Consider the following 14,356-nt stretch of genomic DNA (forward strand, 5'->3'; position numbering starts at 1 on the left):
GCGTTGTGGGGGTGAGAGGTTGGAGTGGGGGAGGGGGGTCGACAGGTTGAGGCGGTTAATGTCCCGGTGGCAGTTGGAAATGAAGAGGTCGAGGGCAGGTAATAGGCCAGCACGGGGTGTCCAGGTGGATGCAGTGTGTTGGAGGTGGGCGAAGGGGTCCTCGGAAGGTGGGCGGGAGTCCTGATTGTGAAAGTAAGCTCGGAGGCGGAGGCGACGGAAGAATTGTTCGATGTCACGGCGTGTATTACAAATCTTCTCAAAACTTGCTAAGGCGAGGTGAATTTTATCAGCATGTTAATTTGTCTTCTTTATTTGGTTATTTATAGAGACTATGATTTTGTGAAGTGTTACTATGGTTAACATTTTTCCAAAGTGACCTTTGAAAGTAAAAACAGAAGCATTATTAAGTTGCACAAGAATAATACGTAGCACTGATTTACTTTGAGTTTGATCTGTTTGGATGTTTTAGTTGCTTGCATCAGTAATTTCTCATTAAAATGTCACTCCTCAATTTCCTTCAGCCTGAGGGGAAGCTTGAAATTTACAGTATGAAGATTGAGTCCAAAGTTACTTCGCGATTTGCTCACAACATGGTAATCAGCCGAGTGGTAAATCGAGCAAATGAATCGAGGGAAGCTTTCTTTGAAATGGAACTACCTAAAACTGCATTTATTACCAACTTCAGCATGTCAGTATAAACTCCATTATTCAGTTAAATTAATTAATTAGCATGAAATAACTTTAATATTTTTGAATATATATAATATATATAAATTATATTAATTGTATATAAGACTAAAGATTTTTTTTTAACCTTGCTTGATTTTTATCCCAACAAATACATCTTACTCATACAAAATTGGGATGTTCAAATGTTTGTTATTCTCTGTAAACTGACCATCATTCAAACTCTGCTGAACGTGTCTCAACTGCCTCAAGTCCTGTTCATTTATCACCAATACCCAAATAACTAGGCTGATTTCTGCATTTCAGAGGGTTAAAGTCATCCGTGACAATATAATATTCTATAAATAAAGGCATAAAGGACAAAAGCAAGAACATAATATGAATGATGAAATAGTTTGGGTCTTAAATGCAATATTGTGTCTTATTCTGGGCATCACACTTTTGGAAAAATATGGCATATTTATGGAGGGTGCCAAAAATAATTAAGAATGGTTCCAGACATGAGGGACTTCTGCAATCAGAATTGCTCTTTCGGAGAGGGGGTAGGAATAAGATTAAACAAATTGCCTTTTTCTGTGCCGTAAATATGCTATGGATTTAGATTTTGCTCCTTGCAAAGTTATTGCTACTGTCTAACAAATTTAATTTTGTTAGACAGTAGCAAAACCTTTGCAAGGAGAAAAATTTTTTACAACAATAACAATGACTTTTTTATAGTGACTTTTATGTGAAAACAGATCCATGGCTACATAACAGTAGCATTAAAAATCAAAGTAACAATGAGTGACAGAAAGAAATATTCAGCCAAATGGCCACAAGCTTGTTCAAAGAAGTCAATTTTAAAAAGTGACTTCAATGAGGAAAGGTGGAGAGTTGGAGAGATGCAATCGTGTGTATTCCAAATCTTAGTGTCTAACCAACTGAAGATGCAGTCACCAGTGGTAGGACAGTTTTTAAAATTAGGGAGGTTCAATTGGGCCAGAATTGAGGACCACTAATATCTGAGGGTTATTTGGCTGGAGGAGATCACAGAAAGGTGAGAGGGTAAGGCCAAGGAGGAATTTAAAGACAAATTTCAGAATTTTAAATTCAAGACATTGCTTGACCAGGAAACAATTTTACTTTTAATATGCTACATGGGATGACTGAATTGCTGGCTAGGCCAGCATTTATTGCACATCCCTAATTGCCCAGAGGGCAGCTAAGAGTTAACCATATTCTTGTGGGTCTGGAGTCACAATCAGGCCAGACCAGGTAAGGCTAACAGTTTCCTTTCCTTAAGGACATTAGTGAACCAGATGAGTTTTTCCAACAATTGATAATGGCTTCATTAGACCGAGTTAAAAAGCACACAACACCAGGTTATATTCCAACAAGTTTATTTGGAAGCACTAGCTTTTGGAGCGCTGTTGTTAACCACCTGATGGACAAGCAGCACTCCAAAAGCTAGAGCTTCCAAATAAACCTGTTGAACTATAACCAGGTGTTGTGTGATTTTTAACCTTGAACACCCAAGTCCAACATTAGCATTTCCAAAACATCATTAGACAGTTAATTCCAGATTTTTATTTAAATCAAATTCCATTTTTGCCGTGGCAGTGTTCGAACATTGGTTCCCAAAACATTACTTGAGTCTCCGGATTAACAAGCCAACAATAATGCCACTAGATCATCACCTCCCCCTCTATAGATCAGCAAGCACATGGTGAGAAATGAACAGGACTTGATGCAGTTGAGACGCAGTCAGCAGAGCTTTGGATGATGGCCAGTTTACAAAGAATAGTGTGAGACAGCAGCATGTGGGTATATTCAAGTCTAGTGATAATGAAGTTATGAACAATGGTTTCAGCTGAAGATGAGCTAAGACAGTGTGAAATGAGCTGATATAATGGCAATGGAAACAGGAAGTCTAAGTCATGTGAAGCATACAAGGTCATAAGCTCCTCTGAGTGATGTGACACTGAGGTTACGAGCAAACTGGTTTAATCTCAGACATTGTCAGGGAGAGGGATGAAGTCAGTAGTCTGGTAACCATGTTTATAGCAGGTACTGAAATCAATAGCATTAGTCTTTGCAAACTTTTATCGAGGAATTTTCTGCTCATTTACTACTGGAGATCAGATTAGTCGTTCAATTGTTTAGCAACAGTGGAAGATATGGTAGAACTGGTAGTAAGTTACGTACATGTGAAAAGTAATATTAAGCTTTTGTAAGATGTTGCAGGGGGCAGCAAGTAGATGAGAAATAGGAAGGACAAAAATAGACCCTTGGAAAATGCCAGACATAATACTTTTGGGGCAGCAAGTGAAGTTGGTGAAAATGAATCTCTGGCTGCAATTAAATAGATAAGAATAGAACTAGGTGAGAACAATTTTACCCAACTAATATCCTTGGAGAGGAATTGACAGAATGATATGGCCATATATCAAAGGCTACAGACAGGTTAAGAAGGACAAGGAGAGAGGGAAAATGTAACTTTATCACAATCAAATTGGACGTCATTTATGACGTTAAAAAAAGCAGTTTAATACTGTTGCAGGAATGGAAACCTGATCCAAGGAATTCTAACATAGATTTCCAGGAAAACTGGGAACAGGTTTGGAAGACAATGACACATTGGAGGATGTGGAGAGGAATGGTTGTTTGCAAGGACAGTATGGCCAAGGCTTGTTCATCTAAGATGAAGTGTAATTATGGCAGATTTAAAAAGAAGAGTGTCAATGCATTGAGAAACAGTAATAATCAGCAAAAGTTATCTCGGGCCGGGAGAGGATGATGAACAGCAGCAATTTAGTGGGGATAGAATCATGGGAGATGAACTCAGAGGACAAGAGGGAAGATAGAAAAGAAACTAAAGATGCAAATTTCGTGTTGGGGCATGCATTGGAAGAATTTTAACAAAGTGAACTAGTATAAGAGAGGGTTACACAAAAGCAATTGATTTGAGTGGTCTCAACTTTAGAGACGAGGAAGACAGAGAGCTTCTTGCACTTACTATTGGAGGTTAAGGTGGAGTGGGCGGGTTAGATGGATTTAAGCAGATGGTTTGCAGTAGGATAAAGAAGCCTAGATTTTGTTTTTGCATTACAAAATGATTCTGTAATGGTGTGCAAGTTTAGTGATCGAGAGCTGGATCTGATAGGGTCTTAATTAGTCCAGCCAGATTTGGATGATTTAGCCAGTTGTCTTTGAAGTCTGTTTGTGCAGTTAAGTACAGATAAGACACACCCAAATTTACTTACAAATAAACTGTTCAGAATTCAGTGGGTCTGTTTGAATTTCCACAGTGACTGCATCTCTGATCTTATGATTTTCAGTGTGAACAGTGGACAAGAGTAAAGTAGCAATGGGAACTAGGTAATAAACTATTTTGAGAAGAAGTTACCCCTTCAGATTCAGCCAGAGAAAACTTTTGCACAGAAATTGGCAACATTTGGCAATGCAACAGATATGAAAGAAAAATTAATCTTCTAACTGGCTAACTTGTAGCTATTAGTACAAAATAATTTTATGTTTTCATTTTTCATCAAGATGTAAAACCTTCACAGCACAGATGCTGGTCATTCTGCTCAAGTTCACTCATCTCTTTTTCAAGGAATCCAATCAGAGCTATTCCTTCACTCTAACCCATTACTCTACGTTGTTATTTCCATGAAGTGCCTATTCAAAGTCCTTTGAAATAATCTATTGTCTTCCTGCCTCCACTGTCTCTAAACAGCATGTTTCATTCATCTTTTGAGAATTTTTTGGCTTTACTTTCTCTTCTAAATTCCTTTTTGGTTTTAAAATCTGTACCTTTCTATTTTACATGACACATACTGAATATTGAATTAAATCGGTTTTGAATACTTGAGCATCTGTTCACTTGCATTATCCTTGACAAAATAATTATAATCTTCCTTTAGATTATACCTGCTTCCTGAGATGTTAAATGATATCAAGATTTTGGTGCTTTCAATACATTTTACACTTGATTAAAATTTTGGTTGAATATAGATTAGACTTGAGCAGTTCTGCATTCTTTACTGGAGCTTTTGCAATTGATATCAATTCCTGCAGCCACACTTGCCATTCTGCTGAGTTGACTCTTCCATGGTTGAGTTTTTTTTGTTGTTTTAGTTCCCTTTAAGACCCCATTCTTATCATGTGCTTTCTCTCTCTGTAGGACTTTAGATGGAGTGACGTACCTGGGAGCAGTAAAAGAAAAACAAGTTGCCCAGCAGCAGTACCAACAAGCAGTTTCACGAGGCCAATCTGCAGGGCTTGTAAAGTAAGAACAATTTCTAAGCATTTAACCAATGACATCCATTTTTTCACTAATTTATTCCCCATACTCCTTGGAAGAATGTTCACTTCAATATTGACTGCAAAGGAGCTGGAATAGCTACATGAAACTCCAGTGGTAATGTCCCTTCTACCACCCCAAGACTGTCACTTGTCTATTTATCATCATTGCTTGCCAAGGTAGTTTTTAATCCACCTGGTTAATGTTTCATTAATTCAATGCAGTCTTACCTATTTACAAAGTTTTCCAGAATGAAGGGATCACTATTGCTCTGAGAACCCACAAGCTAACAGAGATTGAAGATTCAGAGTCTAGGGGGTCACAACAAATACCTGCACACATTGCTGGTAATGCAAAATCGCAGAAAGATCGCACTCAATGTAGTAAGTGGTTTCTGACAAGTTTGTTATTCATACCAGATAATGTCATTTTATATTCATAAGAATGTAAAAATAAAAAGATTAGTAAAGAAAATGTATGCCCTTTTTTTAGAAAATGGGAGAATTGATAATGGAAAACAAGGAAATGGCAGAGCAATTAGACAATTACTTTAGTTTTGTCTTTGAGAAGAGACAAATAACATCTCACAAATGCTAGCGAAATAGTATGTTAGCCATCATTGCAAGAGGATTTGAATACATGAATGGCTGAGAAATTAGAGTATGAGAAGGCTAACCAGAAATATAAAATAGATAGTAAGAGCTTCTATAAATATTTCACAGAAAAATGTTTACAAAGTGATCTATAGTAATTAAAAAAGTAGGCCTGAAGAATTAATAATGGAAAATAAGGAGATGGCAGGTATTTTACATCAGTTTTCACTATAGAAGATATAACTAATGTCCCAGAAACAGCTATAAATCAGGAAAAGGAAGACTGGAAGGTGCTTTGGAAAATTACAATCACCAGAGAAGTAGTTCTGAGTAAATTGTTGGAGTTGTGAGCTGATAAGTGTTCATGTTCTCATAGACTTTATCTTAGAATCTCAATTTGTCTAGTAAATTGTTAATGCATCCTAAATTTGGATGCAGATACGTAATTAAGAAAACTAATAGAATTTTAATTTGCATTTGGTTATGCATTATTTCAACTAGGCACTGGTGAGATGACATCTAGGGAACTATATATTGTCTTGGTCACCTTATTTAACAAAGGATGCTAATGTACTGGATACAGACTAATACCTGGAAAGAGCATATTGTCTTTTGAGGAAAGATCAGACCGGTTAAGCTTATCTCCACTGGAGCTTCGAGTAAGAGGTGAATTAAGTGAAACATACAGAAATCCTGAAGTATCTTAATAGGTTGGATGTGGATACCCCCTTATGGGAGAATTATAAGCCAGGGCTTACTGTTTAAAAATAAGGATTACTTGTTTAAAACAGATGAGGTGTTTTGTTTTCGTGGGGGTCATGAGGCTTTAGAATTCTTTTCCTAAAAAGATGGTGGAAGCAGTGTGCTTGAATAGTTTGAAGGCAGAAGTGGATGATTCTTATTAAAAAGTGGATAAAACATTTTCAGGGTTGGCAGGGATGTGAATTTGAGATTACAGTTAGATTAGCCACAATCTTATGGAGTGGCCCAGAAGTCATGAGATTCTGAACAGCCTACTCCTGCTCCTTGTTCATATGATGGATGGAGAAGGGTGACCACAATGTCATGATTTGCTTGAATAATTCATGATTCATAACTGATTGAATTATATGTTGATAATATTTTCTGTGTTTCACTGCAAACAGATTATCTGGTAGGTTATTTGATTGCTGTTTTTTGGATCTTTTAGTATGAAAGTTGGTTGCTAACTATGCACTACTCCTTCACAGGTAAAGTGATAAAAGAGCAGCACACTGAAAGCTTGTGATTTCAAATAAACCTGTTGAAATATAACCAAATGTTGTGTGACTTCTGACCTTGTTCACACAGTCCAATACCAATATCACCACATCATATTCAAAAGTAATTCAGAGTCTGATAAATGGTTAAGGATATCCTGAAGTTTTGAAAGAGACAGTATAATTGCAAATTTTTCATTTGCTGTACCCATAATTGATTATTTGTAATTCATTCCTCATCATAATGATGTAGGTGTCACAGTGCAACAACAAAAGGTCTGAAGAAGTCAATGACATTACCTTTACTTCAATATATCACCAAGATTCCATCATCTTCCATGTATGAAAGAATAATGTAACTTGTGTTTTTATGATTTCCAAAGAGCATCTGGAAGAAAAATGGAGAAGTTCAAGGTGTCAGTAAATATTGGACCAACGAAAAAAGTCACCTTTGAACTAACATATGAAGAATTATTAAAACGTAATCTGGGGAAATATGAAATGCATATCAGAGTAAAACCTAAGCAATTTGTCAAACATTTCCAGGTATTTTTCTAAAGTAGTAACATTATTAAAATGTTTTAGTTGAGACGGTTCCTAATTTTCTTATGAAATGACAATTAACTTTTTCTACATTTGGAATTGCTGTTTCCAGATAGATGTACTTATTTTTGAACCGCAAGGCATTGCCTTTCTAAATGTTGATGCAAAGTTCCTAACAAATAATCTGACTTCAATTGTGAAAAAGACTCTTACTGAAACAAAGGTACGTGGCTTTGCATAAAATAAATTTTAGTTTATCAATAACTATTAAAAATTAACATTGAGTCACTGCTTTGTTCAGGGCCATGTTTCCTTTAAACCAACTCTTGAGCAACAACGCAAATGTCCTGATTGTCATGAGACTATTCTGGATGGAGACTTCATCATAGTATATGATGTCAATAGAGACCTGTCTGCTGGTAGTGTTCAGGTAATTGAACGTTATATTTAAAATGGAAGTTTCATAGGACTGTTTATTCTGATGATCTTTTGATTTTATGTGATGTATTTTTCAGGTTGTAAATGGGTATTTTGTACATCATTTTGCTCCTGGTAATCTACCTAGAATACCTAAAAATGTTATATTTGTGATTGACCAAAGTGGATCTATGACAGGGACTAAAATGCGTCAGGTAAGAAAAGTTTTTGGTCCTGAATAATATGGATGGAAAGATAATTTTTTCTTGCATTTTAAAATTTGTGCTTGCATCTCCTTCTGACATAGAAGCAAGTGTCTTGGAATTGAGCTATAGCTGATCATGGAATCATAGAATCCCTACACTGTGCTAAACTAAAAATCATTCCATGATTGTTCTGAATTGAAAACAAGCTAATGGTCCCTACTATGTTTACTGTACCTGTCATAAATATCACTTTTCCATTAACACTCCATGGGCTTGCAGTCACCTGCTTTTTGACACAAATTGGATTGGGTCACTGTTTGAGAAGAACTATCTGACCTAGTGAAAACATTTCACAAAAGTAACCAACATCTGTATACCCTTATTTTGACATTTAATGGTTATGAAAGATAACATTGTGTATTAGAAAAGAAAGATTGGAAAGAATCTGTCTGCAACCCTCAAGATCTGAGTCCTTGCTCCATCTTGCATTGACATCAAATCACAGTTCCTTATGCTCAGCAGCTATTGTTAGATGATTAGTTATTTTGAATCCACAAGCATACTTCCTGCAGGTGGGAATCTGGAACAGTCTCAATATTCACTAGCTTCAATGTACTGCAATCCCAACACATAGCCAACTCTGCCATCTCTAGACTTTTTTATTTATTTACTCAATGTCTGAATTTTTTTCATATAATCATAGAATCCTTACAATGTGGAAGCAGGCTACTTGGCCCATCGAGTCTACACCAGTCCTCCGAAGAGCATCCTGCCTGAGGATGGAATCAAACCTGGGTCTCTGACACTATGAGACAGCAGTGCTAACCACCATACTGTCCCCATGATTATTTTTGTAACGTCATTTATAGATATATTAATGAAGTAATTTATGTAATCCAGGTATTAGTTCAGTAAGGCAATAAATAAATTACCCCAGCAAATAGTTTCTAGAGCTATTGTAAGCTGAATTTTGTGGCCAATGCCAGGCATATTTGAGGGAAGTGGCTAGCCTACTGCCTTCCTGCTCATCTCCAAGCTGTCACTCATAACATAGTATGCAGGATAAACATTAGATAGTCTGCTTGCCCTTTAAAGTGCCTAATTCCTCCTTTGTCCATAATACAGTCAGTTTAGGAAGACAGAGGAGACAGAGTCATCCACTATTACACCAATTCTAGTAAAAAGATGGAAAGACAGGAGCAGCACCCCCTTCTGTACAATTCACAGGCACCTAGCCCAAGATGTTTCAATCTTTTAGCCTCCAAACCTGAGGGGAAAAAAGAAAGCTGAGTCTTGCCCAAGTACAGCATCCTTATTGTTTAGTGTACACCTACTGCAGAGTTTTCAAGGGTGAAATATCAATTTCATGGGGGATGATAGTGCAATTCTCACTCATTAAGGCCACCCCAATGTTTTATTGCTACAAGGCAGCCTTTATAAAGCCAGTCAAATATAGCTACCATGAAGAGTGTAGAGAGTGTGGAGTGGTGGAAGTGTGTAACATGCTTCTTGAAAAATTCAGCTGCCTGTCTCAGAGATGCAAACAAACCAAAATTCTCACCAACTGATCAGCTACGGGCAGCACGGTGGCACAGTGGTTAGCACTGCTGCCTCACAGCGCCAGAGACCCGGGTTCAATTCCCGACTCAGGCTAAATTGCCCGTAGTGTTAGGTAAGGGGTAAATGTAGGGGTATGGGTGGGTTGCGCTTCGGCAGGGCGGTGTGGACTTGTTGGGCCGAAGAGCCTGTTTCCACACTGTAAGTAATCTAATCTAATCTACTTGCTGTCTTGTACCATCACTCTGACTTGTGTTGTCTGACCTTTGTTGCTTGTAACCCCATTTCTCATTTCTGACCCCCAGTTGTCTGCTGCTCTGAGTGCTTGGGTCTGTTTCCCTTAGCCTTCACCTCTGTCCCACTTTCACTGGTACTTTCTCTAAGTCATTCAGCATTTAATTACACTTCATATGGACCATCTTCACAACATAGCAATATGGCAAGAAAAATGATGAAGCCTGTAGTAGTAATGTATTGGTGTAATTTGTAAAGTTAATATGTTCACAGATGCAGGCTGATGTTTTATCTCTTTCAGACAAATGAAGCCCTTCTAAAAATTTTGGATGATATGGGCACAGAAGATCATTTTGCCATTATTACCTTTCATAGCTCTTTTAAAATATGGAAAAATACCATTCATCAAGCAACTTCAAACACTGTGACTAAAGCTAAAATGTTTGTGGAAACTATTATTGCCAGAGGAGGTAACAATTGCTACTTTAATCAATAAAATGAGAATTTCTTATACTTTATTTTCCAATAGTAAAGTTGCCATAATCTCAGACTGCTGCAGTCTCAAAAACTACTGAGGATCACCTCAGGCAAGGAGTAAGATTGAGAAGATGGGATCCTGATGGTAAGCTCAGCAAGTACAGGAATTCAACCTGCATTCTTGGCATCACTCTGCATTGCAAGTCAGCGAACTGGGCTAACAGCACCCCATATCTTTCAATACCTGTTCATCAAAGCAATGGCCTAACAGTATTATCACTAGACTATCAGTCTAGAAACTCAGCTTGGGGACCTCAGTTTGAATACCATCATGACAAATAACAGAATTTGAGTTTGATAAAGAATCTGGAATTTAGGCTCTAATGATGACCATAAAGCCATTATTAATTGTCAGGGAAAATCTATCTGATTCACCAATATCCTTTGCAAACAAAATTGCCATTGTTTTTCTGGAATGGGCTACATGTAAGATAAAAACAATGATTGCAGATGCTGGAAACCAGATTCTGGATTAGAGGTGCTGGAAGAGCACAGCAGTTCAGACAGCATCCGAGGAGCAGCCCTTCATCAGGAATACAGGCCTGAAGGGTGGAGAGATAAACGAGAGGAGGGTGGGGTGGGGAGGAAGTAGCATAGAGTACAATAGGTAGTGGGGGAGGGGATGAAGGTGATAGGTCAGGGAGGAGGGTGGAGTGGATAGGTGGAAAAGAAGATAGGCAGGTAGGACAAGTCATGGAGACAGTGCTGAGCTGGAAGTTTGGAACTGGGGTGAGCTGGGGTAAGGGGAAATGAGGAAACTGTTGAAGTCCACATTGATGCCCTGGGGTTGAAGTGTTCCGAGGGCTACATGTAACTCCAGAACCCCAGCAACATGGCTGATTTTTAAGTGTCCAATGGGCAATTAGGGATTGGCAATAAAAGTTAGCCGAGCCAGAAATGCCAACACTCCATGCGTGAATTTTTTAAAAAGGCGTTACTTTTTATTTCCTGTTCAGATCTCTTTTCCTTTACTCCATCCAGGCCATCAGGTCACAAGCTGGCCACTGGGTGATAAGATATGAAGAACAACATGGATAGGTTTGATGAGCAACTTTGGTAGAGTTACGTGTAAAACACCCATGAGGTGTTTAGATGGTACCTGTCATTGTTGGATATTAAATGTAAGCTGGGAAGTCTGAGAAAATGAGAATTGCAATAGTGGTGATATTAGGAAATGCAAAGGAGATGGACAAAAATACTGATTTTGGGAGCATGAGCAGAATTTGGGAAGGAGTAACATTCATGCCATACAATTGTCAGGCAGTGACTATCTCCAACAAGAGAGAATATAAGAATTGTCCCTTGATGTTCAATTCCATTATCATCACTGAATACCCCAATACCAACATCCTGGGCTTATCATTGCTCAAAAACTAAATTGGACCAATCATATAAATACAGTGGCTACAAGAGCAGGTCAGAAGCTAGGAATTCTGTGACAAGTAACTCACTTCCTGTTTCTCAGGTGCCAGTTTACCCTCCATAATGCATAATCCAGGAGTGTGATGGAATACCCTCCACTTGTCTGGATGAGTGCAGCTCCAACAATAATCAAGCTAGACATATCCAGCACATAACTGCCCCCTTGATTAGTATCTCATGCACCACCTTCAACACTTGCTCCCTTCACTATTGGTGCACACTAGCAGTAATTCAGCAAGGATCCCTCAATAGAATGAAGCTAAGTCCAGATGTCAACCATCTTGAAGGACAAGGGAGTAGTTGAATAGGAGTACCACCACCTGCACATTCCACTCCAAGCCTCTCATTTCAAACTAAGCCACCATTTTTTCACTTTTTCTGGGTCAAAATCTGTGTAATACCTTTCTAACAACAACATGGGTGTCCTCACATCCCAGGAATTTCAGCAGTTTAAGGAAGCAGCTCATCACTTCTTTCTCCAGGGCGATTAGAGATGGTGATAAATGCTGGCCTAGCCAGGAGTACTAGCATCCACAGCAATCTCTTCCCTGGCAGTAGAGATGTCTCTTGGAGTGATTTCTGATCCAAATAGAATTGCCTCCTTATCCTATCCAAAGCCTTATTACAGAGTTTGGTTGATCTCTCTGGCTGACTGTATTTATCCAACTCTTGTCAACTCCACTGGTGCATTAGGGCATCCCTCCCCTGTCCTGCCTTAACTGAGTAGATTTAAAACTTTAAATGTAGCTGCATTTATGTTTCCTTTTTAATAAGTTTCAATAGCCAGTGATCCAATGCTGATCAATATTGGTGACAATGATCACATTTTATTCGGCAGAACTGCAACTTGTGACATTGTTGTCTGAGAAGCATTTTATGAAGTAAAATTGAGAGTTATAATATGCCTTTTATGCTTTTGGTTAAAGTCACAGTAACAGTGCCTGAACCCCTGCGCAAGCACTTGACTTTTCCTCCAGGTGTCTTTTCAAAGTTTTTTCCACCTGCTTCCTATATGTACTGTGCTTCTTGTATTTTGTTTAGTAATACAAAACAACTAAAATTCACTAAAGCAGTTATTGACTGACACTTATCATCTTATTAACCAATGACAGAAATGTCCTGCAGACTATTTCATTATGGTCTAATACCCCTTAAATTACATTTCTTTCTATTGTTGGAGATATTATAGGATAAAAGATCGTCTTGTTACACTGACTGGCGGCATCTTCTCCTACCCAGTTTTAAACTAAGGCACACTTCTCTCTTAAATCCCCATCACATTCCAATTCATAGTCAGAGTCCCATGTAACATAGGGGTCTTGAAGTGCAGCACTAGTTTGCCTACGTCCGGGCTCAAGTCCCGCTTGCAGTAGATGTGTGTTATAATATGTCCTCAAAAATTGATCCAAAATAATTTCCAGTGGAACATAAATGCCACTGCTAGCCTTTGTTTTTCTTATTGTTGCTACTCTTTTAATTTATTTTTAATTAGCCATAATCTTGCGCTTTTCTTATCCTGACTACACAATAGTTAACCATGCCTGCCAGGCATAAATGTTTTCAAATTAGTAAGTATGGACACAGGTAAATATGCACACATATTTATCGACATTCTTGAAATTATAAGGCAATAATACTTAAATTAAATGTTTTCCCTGTAAGGCAATTTGTGAATAAAATTGAGGACTCCAAATTCATTTTCCCACACTTTGCAATTTTATCTAAATGAATTTCTCTTGATTGTCAGTTGACACTTTAACTTCTGAAATTTAGTTGAATAATTTACACTTTGCGAAGCCAAATATATTTTTACAAGACCAGGTATTCTTTTTTTTCTTTTGCAGGAACAAATATAAATGATCCAATGTTAAAAGCAGTAAACCTTCTAAATAAGGCCCATCAAGACAAACTTCTGCCTGAAAGAAGTGTCTCTATGATTATTTTGTTAACTGATGGTGATCCAAATGAAGGTTAGTGAAAATAAATGCCTTCAATTTCAGACTTGTGAGCTATTGCCCATAATACAGTAGGTGGGTAAAACAGCTCTGCCAGTTTGCATACTCTTAGAATAACTGAAATCCCTAATTTCACCCAGCCTCCACAATGCAGTGGCCAGTAGAAAATGGGGGACTCAGAGGGCTGCTTTCCCATGAACTCGAGTGAAATGAATGAAAAGAAGGAGTGGTATAATAGTAAGGAAAAGTTGCTGCAACTGTACAAAGCATTAATGTGATCACAACTGGAGTACTGCTACAATTTTGGTCACCTTACTCGAGGATGGATGTGGCGTACTGGAGGTGGTTCAGAGAAGGTTCATTAGATTAATTCGAGAGTTGAGGAGTTTGTGTTAGGAAGAGAAATTAGGCAGTTTAGGCCTATACTCCCACATGTTTAGAAGAATGAAAGGAGATCTAATTGAAGTTTATAAGATGGAGTCATAGAGATGTACAGCATGGAAACAGACCTTTCAGTCCAACCCATCCATGCCGACCAGATATCCTAACCCAATCTAGTCCCACCTGCCAGCACCCGGCCCATATCCCTCCAAACCCGTCCTATTCATATACCCATCCAAATGCCTCTTAAATGTTGCAATTATACCAGCCTCCACCACATCCTCTGGCAGCTCATTCCATA

The 14,356-nt window shown here is 38.1% G+C and overlaps 1 protein-coding gene across 3 annotated transcripts in view; it reads left to right on the forward strand.

Annotated features, from left to right (window-relative positions):
• Nucleotides 1-14,356, forward strand: part of LOC122558905 (inter-alpha-trypsin inhibitor heavy chain H3-like) — a 47,137-nt gene that overhangs the window by 12,235 nt on the left and 20,546 nt on the right. For all 3 annotated transcript variants that reach the window (XM_043707840.1, XM_043707841.1, XM_043707842.1), the window contains 8 exons: nucleotides 522-688; nucleotides 4,853-4,957; nucleotides 7,187-7,349; nucleotides 7,459-7,569; nucleotides 7,648-7,776; nucleotides 7,862-7,978; nucleotides 10,062-10,230; nucleotides 13,564-13,689. In XM_043707840.1, the coding sequence (XP_043563775.1) occupies nucleotides 522-688; nucleotides 4,853-4,957; nucleotides 7,187-7,349; nucleotides 7,459-7,569; nucleotides 7,648-7,776; nucleotides 7,862-7,978; nucleotides 10,062-10,230; nucleotides 13,564-13,689 (1,087 nt within the window). The remainder of the gene's footprint in view (nucleotides 1-521; nucleotides 689-4,852; nucleotides 4,958-7,186; nucleotides 7,350-7,458; nucleotides 7,570-7,647; nucleotides 7,777-7,861; nucleotides 7,979-10,061; nucleotides 10,231-13,563; nucleotides 13,690-14,356) is intronic.

Source organism: Chiloscyllium plagiosum, chromosome 18, assembly GCF_004010195.1.
Source record: "Chiloscyllium plagiosum isolate BGI_BamShark_2017 chromosome 18, ASM401019v2, whole genome shotgun sequence".
Taxonomy (NCBI): Eukaryota; Metazoa; Chordata; class Chondrichthyes; order Orectolobiformes; family Hemiscylliidae; genus Chiloscyllium; species Chiloscyllium plagiosum.